This window comes from Babylonia areolata, chromosome 15, assembly GCF_041734735.1.
Source record: "Babylonia areolata isolate BAREFJ2019XMU chromosome 15, ASM4173473v1, whole genome shotgun sequence".
Classification (NCBI taxonomy): domain Eukaryota; kingdom Metazoa; phylum Mollusca; class Gastropoda; order Neogastropoda; family Buccinidae; genus Babylonia; species Babylonia areolata.
Genome location: NC_134890.1, coordinates 10,056,103 through 10,070,931, shown reverse-complemented (window position 1 = coordinate 10,070,931; position 14,829 = coordinate 10,056,103). Strand labels below are relative to the sequence as shown.

Sequence of the window (14,829 nt, the reverse complement as noted above, 5' to 3'; positions counted from 1 at the left end):
TTCAATGACAGAAAATCAAACCTGATTCCAATAGTGTTTCTCAGAACTGATGCGTTGATTCACGCGCACACACACACACACACACACACACACACACACACACACACACACACACACACACACTTATATAATAATGTATAATATACCCTACTTGCACACACATGTACACACACACACACACACACACACACACACACACACCAGTAACAGCAACAACTGCATTAAACATAAATCTCAACACAAACAAAAGCAATTGTGAACGATGGTTTATTGAACCCCAACAGTGAAAACATCGTGAACGGCGATTCATTACACAGTGGAACACAGATAGACATTTGGACCAGTCCATTGTAGAAGAAATCGTTTTGAAGTTGTTGAGCTGTTGAACATGACGATAGCAGAAAGAACAGATATTCGACGGAGAGTCGTATGTAGTTGTATGTATACTCCGATAACGCCTTTTGTTTGTTGTATGTTTGTGTGTTTGTTTGCTTGTTTGTTGTTATTGTTGTGTTCTTCATACACTAAAATTATTCGAGAACAGGCAACAAAGTATTCAAAGGTTTGACAATCGATTCACACACACACACACACACACACACACACACACACACACTCACAGAAGACACCCGCACGCACGCACGGACGCACTCACACACACACACACACACACACACACACACACACACACACACACACACTGAGCAGGTACACACATACACACACAGACACACAAGTTTCAAGTTTTGATTATCATTTCACTCCTATTGGAGTATGGAGGATTACTGCAAAATAATCTTTTCATGTCCAGAACAAACATTTCCAAACAACAATGTCACATAAAAGTTGAGAAAACACAAATGTCTTTTAACTCCAAAAGTGTAGCTAGGCAATATTTGCAAATCTAATAATCTTACTTGCAGCTGAAATGACTTTTTTTTTGCCTCCTTTGAGCATATTACAAAAATTAAAAACCGATTTTGGAGACAAATATTTTTTAGGAACATAATTGGGACATTCCATAATAAAATAAAACTCATCCCCAATCACAGACATGTTACAAACCTTACAATACCGTAAAAAGCCGTAATTATCTCGTGGTATGTCTTTGTGTCTCCCTGTTTTGAAGAAATTTGCGCAATGTTGGTTTGGAAATGATGCCGATATTTGTTTGATTTGCAAAGCATCGTGCTCTACTTTTCATGCTAGACTTTCGGCCGCTCCCTCTCTCTGCCTTTATTTCTTTGAGGCGATCGATGGTGTGATGGCCTTGTACCTGTTCTTTTTGATATTCTTTGACTTTTCTGGGGATTTCCGATTTTCCTAGATGTAGGCCGCTCGTTGTTGTATGTGTGGGTCTGTGTGTTTGTGTGCGTTTGTGCATGCGCGAGGGTGTGAGTGTACACAAGTATCAGGAGAGTTCTGTGCACGTGCGTATGTGTGTGTGTGAGGGGGAGGGGGGGGTGTGTGTGGGGGGGGGGGGTCGGAGGTGAGGGAGGGGGGTGCGGGGGGGTGGGGTGGGGGGATAGAGGATGAGGTATGTGTGTGTATGCATGCCTACACTGTGGGAGCAACGGAATATTGGAACGTGCGGATGTGCATATATATATATATATATATATATATATATATATATATATATATATATATGTATATATATATATATATATATCTTTGTATATATGTGTGTAGGGTTCGGGGTGGGGGATATGGGCGTATGTGTGTGTGCTTGTGCAAGCAAGTGTGCCTCTGTGTGTGTGTGTGTGTGTGTGTGTGTGTGTGTGTGTGTGCCGTGGAAGCTGCGATACGTAGCCCAGAAATGAGTGTGTGGAGGAGGGGGGTGGAGAGGGTGCAGGGTAATGTGTGTGTGTGTGTGTGTGTGTGTGTGTGTGTGTGTGTGTGTGTGTGTTGGGGCTCATGTACGTTTATGTGTATTTGACTGTGCTTTCATATCTGTGAAACTGCATGTTTGGTGCACATCTGTTATGCATATGTGTGTGTGTGTGAATGTGTGTCTGCATGTTTTACACTTATTTGCTTATTTATCGTCATTGGTGTCTTATTTATTTATATTATTATTATTATTATTATCATTAGTATTATTATTATTACTTTTTTCTTATTTTCTTTTCTTATTGTTTATTTTATTTATTTATGTACGCTTATAGTTGACTTCATCAAGTTTTTGTGCCTTTTACATATTATTATTATTAGTAGTAATAGTAATTTTTTTAATGTATTTATCTGTTATTTATTTTTCCTTTTTTTTTCTCAAGGCCTGACTAAGCGCGTTGGGTTACGCTGCTGGTCAGGCATCTGCTTGGCCGATGTGGTGTAGCGTATATGGATTTGTCCGAACGCAGTGACGCCTCCTTGAGCTACAAAAACTGAAACTGAAACTGTCTCCCTGTTTCTATTTCTAGCTTATGATTACACACACACACACACATACGGGTACGCACACATATTTACACACGCGCGCACACGTCCCTGCGAAACTGTTCAACATTGGTACGCATACACATACAGACCAATTCTGAGTTTAGCTCTCAGACTATTATCAAATTCATTACGGACCAAGTGTTGTTCAAATGTCAAGTGCATATGCTTTAGTAACCTGACAATTGAGCATATAATTTTTCACTGTAGCTTGATGAAGCCTTTTGTACACGAAAGTTTGTCTTCACAAGTGACTGAGAACGTTGATGTTTTTGACTTTTTGCATTCATTATCAGTTGTTTCGCTTGTCAGTTTAACGACTTCTCTTTTACGAAGTCCTTTAAGTAATTTCCTGTAACTGTATATAGAGGGGTTTGTTTTGTTTTGTTTTTCTTCCAAATTTCACCCACATTTTTACCCTCATTTGCCCAGTTTCCCCCAACCCTCCATTCATCCACATCACCCACCCCTTCTAACCAATAATAATCAGATGTATTCATAAACACTTTAACAAAATGTCTTCAATCACCGATATGTGTGACGGGACATTAAACAAAAATTCCTCCTCCACACATACACACCCGTGCGCGCACGTCCGCGGAAACTGATTAACAGACAGGCGCGCACACACACTAACACCCCCCACACCCAGGACACGCTGACACCTCAGGTTTGAACCCATCACTGTGACGCAACGTGACCACGTAGCCGCACGTTTCGCACGCGAAGCGGACCCGCGTGCACTGATGACAGGTGTGCATGTCGCCCTTGTCCAGCGCCACTATGTCATCGGCGCACTGTCGGCAGGGACTGGAATTCTCACGGGCAAGGCAGGGTCGTGTTCGGCTGAGGTTCCCACCAGAGTCTTGTTGATGATCCTCATAGGCTGCGGCAGGTGTGGCCGCTTCTCTGCAGAGGAGAGCGTGTTATAATTATAGTTTTCATCCTCCCGATCGTCGTTATCATCGTTATCATTGTCGTCATCAGAATCGTACGTACTTCGCCATCCGTATCATTTTCATTAAGGTGGCGTGGATGGCTGTTGATAACGTCATGTGGAGTGATGGCCTAGAGGTAACGCGTCCGCCTAGGAAGCGAGAGAATCTGAGCGCGCTGGTTCGAATCACGGCTCAGCCGCCGATATTTTCTCCCCCTCCACTAGACCTTGAGTGGTGGTCTGGACGCTAGTCATTCGGATGAGACGATAAACCGAGGTCCCGTGTGCAGCATGCACTTAGCGCACGTAAAAGAACCCACGGCAACAAAAGGGTTGTTTCTGGCAAAATTCTGTAAAAAAAAAAAAAAAAAATCCACTGTGATAGGAAAAACAAATAAAACTGCATGCAGGAAAAAATACAAAAAAAATGGGTGGCGCTGTAATGTAGCGACGCGCTTTCCCTGGGGAGAGCAGCCTGAATTTCACACAGAGAAATGTGTTGTGATAAAAAGAAATACAAATACAAAATAAACGATTTGTCAGCGACATAAACGCGCTCGATGTGAAGCGCCCTTTGTAACAGTTTTCTTCTTCTTCTTCTACCTACCATGGTGTTACTCTGAAATATGACTTTTTTCACCTTCGACAGAATTCAAAGTTTATGCTTTTTACCATAATGACCAATCATTGTGCAGGTGTAATGTTTCTCAACGTCCTTCAACCCCCCTCCCTCCCCTGCCGCCCCCCCCCGCCCCCCACTCCCCCCAACCTTCCGAAGGTCCTTGGGGAACGTATCAGTGTCCTGAATCGTCCCCCCCCCCCCCCCGCTCCCCATCCCATGGGGCCAATCAGTGTCCTAAACTGACCCTCGGGGAAGGGGAGGGGGGGGGGCGGGAGAATGGGGGTGTCCCCCAATGCTGTTTCAATCACCGACCGACATCATTAGAAAAATCTGTCCCCCCTCCACCTCCCAACCCCCACCCCACCCACCCCAACCCCCCCACCCCCAGACACCTCCGCCTCCCATTTACACACACAGATTTCTGCTTTTATTTTTATAATTCTTTCAACTCATCCGTGCACATTTTGAAATGTGTGTGTCTTGTCAGGACCTCTTGGCAGGTTTTCATCACTGACCACTACTGTTTGGCCACTACTGACCAGTACTGACCATAATCATGATTACAGTGCTCAGATCGCATTATCTTGTCTCGTGTGTGCATTATGATGGCAGGTTTTTGACAGATATCTAACCATTTGCTGATGCCCAACACTCGGCTTATATCACAGATTGACATAAGTTTACATTTGGGCTAACAGCAAAGTGAGAGCTGTATTATCAATGGTTTCTCCAGTCAATGGGGAAACCATTTACAGCTTAGTCTTTTGTGAAGGACTATGACTCTCAAACTAGGAGGCAAAATTGCACTGGCTCTTAGTGCTGCAGCCTTGTGGGCTAGTTGGCCTTTGGGAACCATCCCAACGCCGACTGTCCTAAAACCCTCATGGCTGAGAGAGTGGGGATGTACTTGGGCAAGACACTCTCCACTATAATCAAATTCTAGCCGAGACAGTCGGGACAGCAGTTGCCTCCTCTGCTGTTCTGATGGTCATCGTCGGACACGACTATCATGCAACCATTGCTGATCACTGACACTGTTCAAACCCTTCCTTTCTTTCCTTCCTTTCTCCATTCCTTCTTTCTTTCCCACTCCTCTTTCTTTCCCACTTCCTCTCTTCCTTCCTTCCTTTCTTCCCTTCCTTTGTCTATATCTTCTGTCTCCCCACTTCATCTCTGTCTTCTTTTCTTTCCCCCCTTTTTGTGCTCCTTTTTTTTCTATTCCCTCTCGAAGGAGTGGGAGCGAAAGAAAGGAAGGAAGGAAGAGAGGGAGTGGGAAAGAAAGAAGGAAGGACCAAAGAAAGGAAGGAAGAAAGAGAGGGAGTGGGAAAGAAAGAAGGAATGACCAAAGGAAGGAAAGGAAGATAGGAAGGAAAAATGGAAGGAAGGAAGGAATAGAGGGAGTAGGGAAAGAAAGAAAAGAAGGAAGGAATAGTGGGAGAGAAAGAAAGAAAAGAAGGAAGGAATAGAGGGAGAGAAAGAAAGAAAAGAAGGAAGGAATAGTGGGAGAGAAAGAAAGAAAAGAAGGAAGGAATAGAGGGAGAGAAAGAAAGAAAAGAAGGAAGGAATACAGGGAGAGAAAGAAAGAAAAGAAGGAAGGAATAGTGGGAGAGAAAGAAAGAAAAGAAGGAAGGAAGAGAGGGAGTAGGGAAAGAAAGAAAAGAAGGAAGGAATAGTGGGAGAGAAAGAAAGAAAGAAGGAAGGAATAGAGGGAGTAGGGAAAGAAAGAAAAGAAGGAAGGAATAGTGGGAGAGAAAGAAAGAAAAGAAGGAAGGAATAGAGGGAGTAGGGAAAGAAAGAAAAGAAGGAAGGAATAGAGTGAGAGAAAGAAAAGAAGGAATGGTTAAAGGAATGAAAGAAAGAAAGGAAGGAACAAATGACTAGCCACAAAAAAAAAGAAAGAAAAAAAAAGAGGCACAACACCATCCAACACAGGAACAGGCCAGCAACTTACACAGCACTGGGACATTCCAACAACTTCAGTGTCAATCTGCCGAACGCTGCAATCCAACCCACCACCTCCTCCACCACATCCTCATTTCCGACCACCACGTTTCTGTCCACAACCTCAAAGTCGTCGTCGTCCGCTTCGGCAATCTCCGGAGCATCCGGGGCCTCCCAAGCCTCCATTTTGTCCAACCATGTCTGAAGCTTACAGCTCATCATCAGTAATGGTGCGTCATCGGCGCTGAGAAGACGCTGGATCAGATCTGAGTATGCTGCTATCATGTTTCTCTGCTTTTCCAGGTCGTTTTGGGAACTGACTGACGTGCTCGCCGTTTTCTTCTGCCTGTTTTGAAGCTTGATCTGCAATAAGACAAAAATTAATGCACTGCGTGTTCGAGTTTTGAAGCGTTTGGATGTAGTGAGTATTGGCTGCGTTCATGGACATCCGTTCTTTAGATTCTTCTTCTTCTTCTTCTTTTTTTTTTTTTTTTTTTAATCAGACTTTTAAAAATTGCAGACTGGAGTTGCTTCCGTTTTGTATCTGTTGCAGGACAAGAGAATTCAAATGGTATCGTTTAATAATAATTATTTGTGCATCATTACATGCAGCCCACACTGCACGTGACAATACATGCAGCCCTCACTGCACGTGACAATACATGCAGCCACCCTCACTGCACGTTACAGTACATGCAGCTCTCGCTAAACGTGACAATACATGCAGCCACCCTCACTGCACGTGACAGTACATGCAGCCCTCACTGCACGTGACAATACATGCAGCCCTCACTGCACGCGACAGTACATGCAGCCCTCACTGCACGTGACAATACATGCAGCCCTCACTGCACGTGACAATACATGCAGCCACCCTCACTGCACACGACAATACATGCAGCCCTCACTGCACGCGACAATACAATACATGCAGCCCTCACTGCACGCGACAATACATGCAGCCCTCACTGCACGTGACAATACATGCAGCCCTCACTGCACGCGACAATACATGCAGCCCTCACTGCACGTGAAAATACATGCATCCCTCAGTGCACGCGACAATACATGCAGCCACCCTCACTGCACGTGACAATACATGATGCCAGCAAAAAGGTCCACCCAACTGGCGTTCCAGCAGTGGAAGTCCTAGCTGTCTGTAGAGGGATGCCGGTCCTGGCTGCTCGTCTTGTGTTGCAGGTCAGTGTCCGTCTGGTGTTCCAAGGGGAACGCTTCAGCCTCAGAGGGTTACTGATGTGACTGACTGACTGACTGCTGTCAACTGATCGGAGGTCAATAACGTCACTGGAACAACGATTCTTGATCCCTACAAGGGGCGCTACCCCTTGAAGGCCCCCCCCCCACCTCCGCCCCCCGAACCGCCCCGTCCCATACTCCTTCTGGACCCCCGGAGTTTTCCTTTCCTCTTATTCAATTATTTATTTGTCGTTATTATTATTATTAATTTTCTTTTTATACTTTGAGCCTTGTTGCGTGCCTGAAAACAGTATCGTGTCGTATCGGTGCATTGTGCCGTACCATCTCTCACTCTTGAGTGTCTCTTTCTCTCTCTCTCCCTCTGTTCCTAACACACACACACACACACACACACACACACACACACAAGCATGCACTTGGCCCCCCCACACACCCTCCGGGCCAGCGCCCACACACACACACGTACTTGCACGCACACACACATTATCACACACTCCCATTATCACACACAGACAAAGAGAGGAGGAGAGGGTGAAAGAGAGAGGTAGAAACAGAAACTGAAAGAGAGGAAAGAGAGGGAGAGAGAGAGAGGAAGAGAGACGGACAGACAGAGATGATATTGACAGACAAAGAGAGGAGGAGAGGGTGAAAGAGAGAGGTAGAAACAGAAACTGAAAGAGAGGAGAGAGAGGGAGAGGGAGAGAGAGAGAGGGAGAGAGACGGACAGACAGAGATATTGGCAGACAAAGAGAGGAGGAGAGGGTGAAAGAGAGAGGTAGAAACAGAAACTGAAAGAGAGGAGAGAGAGGGAGAGACAGAGATATTGACAGACAAAGAGAGGAGGAGAGGGTGAAAGAGAGAGGTAGAAACAGAAACTGAAAGAGAGGAGAGGGAGGGAGAGAGAGAGAGAGGGAGAGAGAGACAGAGACAGACAGACAGAAGGAAAGAGATTGAGACAGAGAAAGACAAAGAATGAGAGAGAGAGTGAGAGAGAGAGAGTGTGTGTGAGACAGAGACAGTCTGAGGCAAAGACGCGCACAGAGAGAGAGATTTCAGAGACAGAGATAGACAGACAGACAGACACACACACACACACACACACACACACACAGGCGCGCGCAGACACACACACACACACACATACACACACACACACACACACACACACACACACACACAGAGTAAAAAAGCACCTGCTCGTCCAGTCTTCTCATCTTCTTGGTCAGCCTCTCCCCTTGCCCTTTCAACTTCGCTCGCTCTCGGCTGGCAGCTTCAGGGACACTGGCCACGTTCTGGCACCCGCCACGCGAGAGCGACAGGCACTCCACGCAGACGAGATGCTGATGAGTCAGGCAGAAGCGGTCAGTGGGCAGGTGGGGGTGGGTGGGGCAGGGTGGAGGGGGGCGCATGGTCAGCAGTTGTTCAGTGGTCAGCGAGCATAAGGCCTCCGTCCTGTGATGCCGGGTGGCTGGCAGCCGTTGGTGGACCTGGTAAGCGAGGGTGGGGTAGGGGTGACAGGAAGTTTCAGTTTCAGTTTCAGTTTCTCAAGGAGGCGTCATTGCGGTCGGACAAATCCATGGTATACGCTACACCACGCTACACATCTTCCAAGGGAGACGCCTGACCAGCAGCATAACCCAACGCACTTAGGTCTTGAGTGCATGCTTATATAACATTTGTTTACCTATCAAAAGGGAATTCTGCTACAGATAAGAAAAAAAACACACACGAAAAACAAGAGAGGCAAGGCCTTCAAGACTCACTTGTGATACACTTTTTAAAAAATCCAAGCTTTTTATGTATTGAGTATAATTTCAAAATGTAATGTTTAAGATGAGAAAGATCAGTTTAAAGTAAATTAAGTCCCCTAGCATTAATTACAGAGTAATTTCCCTTTTTTACCATCTGCACCAAAACGTTTGCAAAATAATTAAAACTTCCATGCTTAGCAAAAGAAGTTCCTGTTTGAACAAAAAATGATAATAATGACTGCTCTTGTTGTTGGGTCAGAATACCAGATCAAAGTGCCAAGTTTAGAGAATACAAAAAAATATATATATAACAGTAAATGCAGTTTGCATATAATTAGGCTTCATATTTTATTTTTTTGTGCCCATCCCAGAGGTGCAATATTGTTTTAAACAAGATGACTGGACAGAACTGAATTTTTCCTATTTTTATGCCTAATTTGGTGTCAACTGACAAAGTATTTGCAGAGAAAATGTCAATTTTAAAGTTTACCACGGACACACAGACACACACACACACACACACACACAAACACACACACACACACACAGGCAACCGAACACCCGGTTAAAACATAGACTCACTTTGTTTACACAAGTGAGTCAAAAAATTTCCAGAGGATAACATTTTCGTTGCCATGGGTTCTTTTTCAGTGCGCCACAGGACCGAGATCGGTTTATCATCTCCTCCCTATGACCAGACGCTCAGTTTTGATTTTCCAGTCAAACTTGGGAGAAAGGGCGAGAGCGGGATTCGAACCCACGCCCTCACGGACTCTCTATATTGGCAGCTGAGCGTCTTAACCATTCTGCCACCTTCCTCCTTCCTGGCAGGAAGACAGAAACCAACAGACTAGGCCATGTATGAAAAGTGAAGGGTTTGTTGTTGCTGTTGTTGTTTGCTTGCTTGCTTGTTTGTTTCTATGTTGATACTCAGTGATGTTTTCTTACCACATCGTTGTTTTTTTTAATTAAACAAAAATTAAAATTTAAATACCGATGATGAGAGAGACGGACACACGCACATGCACGCACACACACACTCACAGACACACACACACACACACACACACACACACACACACACACACATTCATTCAGATGGTTTATTCATGTTTCGGCCTTGCTGCGCCTTCCCCTCCTCTAATTTTACCCCACGGCGACGTCCTTTGAAGGATGTATGAGCGATTCATCGACAACTGAGACAAAGAGAGCAAGACAGACAGACAGAGAGAGAGACAGAGACAGAAAGGGAGGCAGAAAAAGAGATACAGAGAGAGACAGAAACACACACACACACACACACACACACACACACACACACACACACACACACAGTGTGTGTGTGTGTGTGTGTGTGTGTGTGTGTGTGAGCATGCGTTGATACACGTGTGCATGCCCTTTCTTTTCTTCTTTTTCATCCCCTAAAGATGAACTGAATAAATGAATAATAAGAGGAACAATAATAGTAATAACAATATTGATACTAATACTAATGATAATAATAATAATAATAATAATAGCAATAAGAATAACAACGATGCCAATAATAAGAATAAGATGAAGTTCAGTCCTCAGATCAGTTACTCAAGGAGGCGTCACTGCGTTCGGACAACGCCATATACGCTACACATCTGCTACGCACAAGAAGCAGAAGAAGCAGACTGACCTTGGCACAAGCAGCGCACAGCTTCTCGTAGCAGTGAAGGCAGAAGACGGTCGCCGGAACGTTCCGGTCACAGAGGCACACGTCCTTCCCACGGAGCACGTTCCGCGCCTCCACCTTCACCATGGTGACCAGATCTGTGGCAAGGTCATCCACAAAGCGGTCAAGGTCGAGGTCACCGTGTCCTTGAGCATCAAGGGGGACGATGGAGGCGCGGCACAGCGGGCAGGTAGCCAGCAGGTGGTCTCCCGTGTCAAGGAGCGTCAGAAGGCAGTGGCGACAGACGAGGTGAGTGCAGGGAAGGATTTTGGGGTGGGAGAAATCTTCGCGGCACACCGGACACAGAAAGGAGCTGGCCTCAATGGCCACAGCGGCTGCCGATGCCATGTGTCTGGTCAGTCTAGAAAAAAAAAACAACAACAAAAAACCCCAAACAAACAACAAACAAGAACAACGAGTGACCTGCCCATGGATAACGTCAAGCAGCAGGAACAAACAGCTCTGCCATAAAATAATATATTTTAACTGTTATTGTTTTCTTTTTAATATCATGAGATTTTTTCCCCATTCATCTGTGTATTGGTGACGTGAAATCGGAGTTTTTGTGCGGTGGATTCGGTAGGAGAGTGCTACAAGGTCCATTTGTGCGTCGACCTGTGTTCGTGGCTGTACTTCAGCCATTGTACCGGCGGCCTCTTTAGGAGCGGTGCTCTTCTACCAGAATATTACACGCCACGATTAACACGAAGCCGAAATCAGTATTTACTTTGTTCTTCGTGTATTAACCTTTCTTTTTTTTTTCTTCTTCTTCTTCTTCTTTTTTCCCCAAACCCTTTTGCCTCATTTGCCCAGTTTCTCCCAACCCTCCATACATCCACATCTCCCACCCCTTCTAACCGATAATACTCAGATGTATTCATAAATACTTTAACAAAATGTCTTCAATCACCGATATGTGTGACGGGACATTAAACAAAATTCCTCCAAGAACAACGACTTTAGCGTGAACAAATATTACAAACTGTTCATGATGATTATGATAGTTGAAAAAAAAAATGGTGACCGCTTTACACCACAACCTATCATTTTTAACTTTGTTCATGATTAAGATAGTTGATTCCCCGTTATTTTCCTTTCATCACCAATTTGAGTGTTTTCAATTATTGCGCACGTTTTAATTTTGTTGTATAATACCAAATGATGTTATTTAATATCCCCCATGCCCCAATAGGGGTCAAAGGGTTAAATCTAATTCTTGTTCCTCTTCTTGTTCTTGTTCTTCTCAGGAATAATTATTTCGAATGGCAACGAATAGTGACAGGCGTGTGTGTGTGTGTGTGTGTGTGTGTGTGTGTGTGTGTGCGTGTGTGTGTGTGTGTGTGTGTGTGTGTGTGTGTGTGTGTGTGCAGGTATGTGCGTGCGTGCGTGCGATTGTGTGTGTGTGTGTGTGTGTGTGTGTGTGTGTGTGTGTGTGTGCAGGTATGTGCGTGTGTATGTGTGTGTGTGTGTGTGTGTGTAGGTATGTGCGTGTGTGTGTGTGTGTGTGTGTGTGTGTGTGTGTGTGTGTGTGTGTGTATGCGTGCATGCGTAAGTGTGTGTGTGTGTGTGTGTGTGTGTGTGTGTATGCGTGCATGCGTAAGTGTGTGTGTGTGTGTGTGTGTATGTGTGTGTATGTATGCGTGCATGCGTAAGTGTGTGTGTGTGTGTGTGTGTGTGTGTGTGTGTGTGTGTGTGTGTGTGTGTACCACCGACAACTCCACTCGAGCGAATGATTATGGTAATGGTGATCGACACAGCGAGGTTTGCAAACCGCACCAGTAAAATTACCAGTTGGAGCGACTATAGCTATTACCCCATCGAAAGAACTGGTAATGTATACGCAGCATCTCCATCGAAAACAGGAAAATGTGTTCTCGGTTTTTTCCTCATTTCGTGACACGGAAATTCCTGTTCAAGACTCATCTGATAAGGAAAGAAATATAAATTCCCATCACGTTGTCAGATTTATTTTCTCCACTTGATCCAGCATGTTTCCCCCTTCAATCTTGACGATGTACCGACATCTTAACGCTTACACATCCAGCGTCCAGTAGTGGAGACAAACGTGAAAAAAGAAGAAGAAAAAAAAGAGACTTATACAGGAGAAATAAACTGCAAAAAGAAAAGTAGATGACAATAACCTGCATCACACCATCGGTTATCAGTGAATATTAGACCATCTAAAAAGAAAAATGAATATACAGAACTAATGCTTACTCATTTTAGTTCAACCAATCCGTCTACAGTAGCGGTCAGTAAGGATAAACAGCGACCCGGCACAGCTCTAACTTTCAACAATCCTTTTTCGTTCATTTCTGTAGCTTGTGTAGACGCCCCCGAAAACGGAATATGGCTGCTTACATGGCGGGGTAAAAACGGTCATATGCGTGAAAGAAAGCCCACTCGTGTACATACGAGTCAACGTGGGAGTTGTAGCCCACGAACGAAGAAGAAGAAGAAGTAGCATGTAGAAAACTGACATTCATACATACATAAGTAAGATAGAAAAGGGAGACAAAATAGACGATAAAAAAAGAAGAAAAGACAGAGATATAGTATTCTGACGAAAGCATAATTTCAAAAAGCCATCAAGATATAAGGGGAAAAAAATCCATTTTACCCAAGGTGTAACATTTGCACAATTATAATAATGTAGGCGTATGAAATATCTTTACTTACTCTGCTCTTGATATGTTGTATTTTGTTTGTATATTTCGAACAATGAAATAACAAACTTGTGTATAAACAATAAAGAGTACACATACAACCCACGCCCCAACTTTCAACAATCCTACTTCCAAGAGCAAGAGGCCCTAGGCTAGTGCAAGCTAAAGGGAGACGAGAGAGACAGTGAGAGAGAGAGAGAGAGAGAGAGAGAGAGAGAGAGAGAGAGAGAGAGAGAGAGAGAGAGATCCCTCTTGAAAGATGCCAAGGAGGGAACCTCAGCTGCAGAGGCTGGAAGAGAATTCGAAGCTGAAATGACACGAGGAAATAAGGGTGTATTTGAAAACATTTTGTTCTGGCACATGAAAAGGTTTGTATGCATAATCTGACAGTATTTTGTCAGGGATGAAGATGACATACTGTCTAGGGTGGATATCAACCAGGATGTTGATGATCCTGTTGGCATAACTAACTGTGATTTTGTTCTTCTGCTCTCAAGAATGTTCCATCTCAGTTTATGAACCACAGTTGTCACACTGGTGTCATATTTTAACTCTCTCCGTACGAACGGCCAAAGAGACGACGATAACAGCGTTTCATCCCAATTACCACCATCAAAATATTGCAAGTGGAAGGCTCTCATACTGAAGAGGTGAATGTTGACAAAGAATACCACAATTCTGACGACGGAAGCTAAAGGTTGGGTCATTCAGACACCCACTGGACATCCGAGGGGTCTGTGTAGAGGAGAAGAGAGGACTGGCCGTACTGAGTGAGTTAAATTGCCAATAACACAACGTGTAGCTTTTTATTCTTTGCACTTATTCGATCTGGTGGCTTTGATTGAGCTGTGTGGGAATTCCATACTGAGCTGAATATTCCAGATTTGGTCTTACAAGTGTGGAATATGCATCGATTTTGGTCTTCTCGTTGGCGGCCTTCAAGATCCTTCTTAGGAAACCAAACATACTACTGGCCTTTTTAGCGATTCGGACCACATGGATCTTCCAGTTGAGGTCACTGGTGATGTAGACCCCAAGGTATTCAGAGCTGGTTGAGCGCTCTAGTGTAAACCCGTTCAGCTGGTAATCTAAGAAGGTTGGTTTCTTTGATCTTCTGCAGGACAGCACATTAAGGTTTTTGTGGGTGAAGCTCCATTCCACACATCCTTCCCCACTGTGACAGGGTGTTGAGGTCACTGTGGAGGAGACTGGAGTTTTTGCTGTCGTTGATTTCCCTGTAAACAATGCAGTCATCAGTGCACCTTGGGGCGGAGGCTCTCTGGGATGTCGTTGATGAAAATATGAAACAGTAGCAGTCTCAGAACTGTCCCCTGTGGAACACCATTCACGACAGGTACCTGGTTTGATGATCCCCCATCCAGGACTAATGTTGTGTTTTGCCAGTCAAGAAGGCTTCAATCCATCTGAATGCAAAAAACTAAAGTTGATAAAAACCTTTTGGTGGTAGTTGAATCCTCTTTGTTTTGACACGACGTTTCGGACCATAGGCCCGTTGTCAAGTGTAAAAACAAAGAGGATTCAACTACCACCAA

The 14,829-nt window shown here is 44.5% G+C and overlaps 1 protein-coding gene across 1 annotated transcript in view; it reads right to left on the bottom strand.

The window, feature by feature from the left end:
• Nucleotides 1-1,756: 1,756 nt before the first annotated feature.
• Nucleotides 1,757-14,829, bottom strand: part of LOC143290171 (uncharacterized) — a 16,260-nt gene continuing 3,187 nt past the window's right edge. The window contains exons 2-5 of the mRNA XM_076599482.1: nt 10,575-10,971; nt 8,351-8,644; nt 5,950-6,302; nt 1,757-3,348 (exon numbers count right to left, since the gene is read on the bottom strand). Coding sequence (XP_076455597.1) covers nt 3,072-3,348; nt 5,950-6,302; nt 8,351-8,644; nt 10,575-10,958 — 1,308 coding nt within the window. The 5' untranslated portion in view covers nt 10,959-10,971 and the 3' untranslated portion in view covers nt 1,757-3,071. The remainder of the gene's footprint in view (nt 3,349-5,949; nt 6,303-8,350; nt 8,645-10,574; nt 10,972-14,829) is intronic.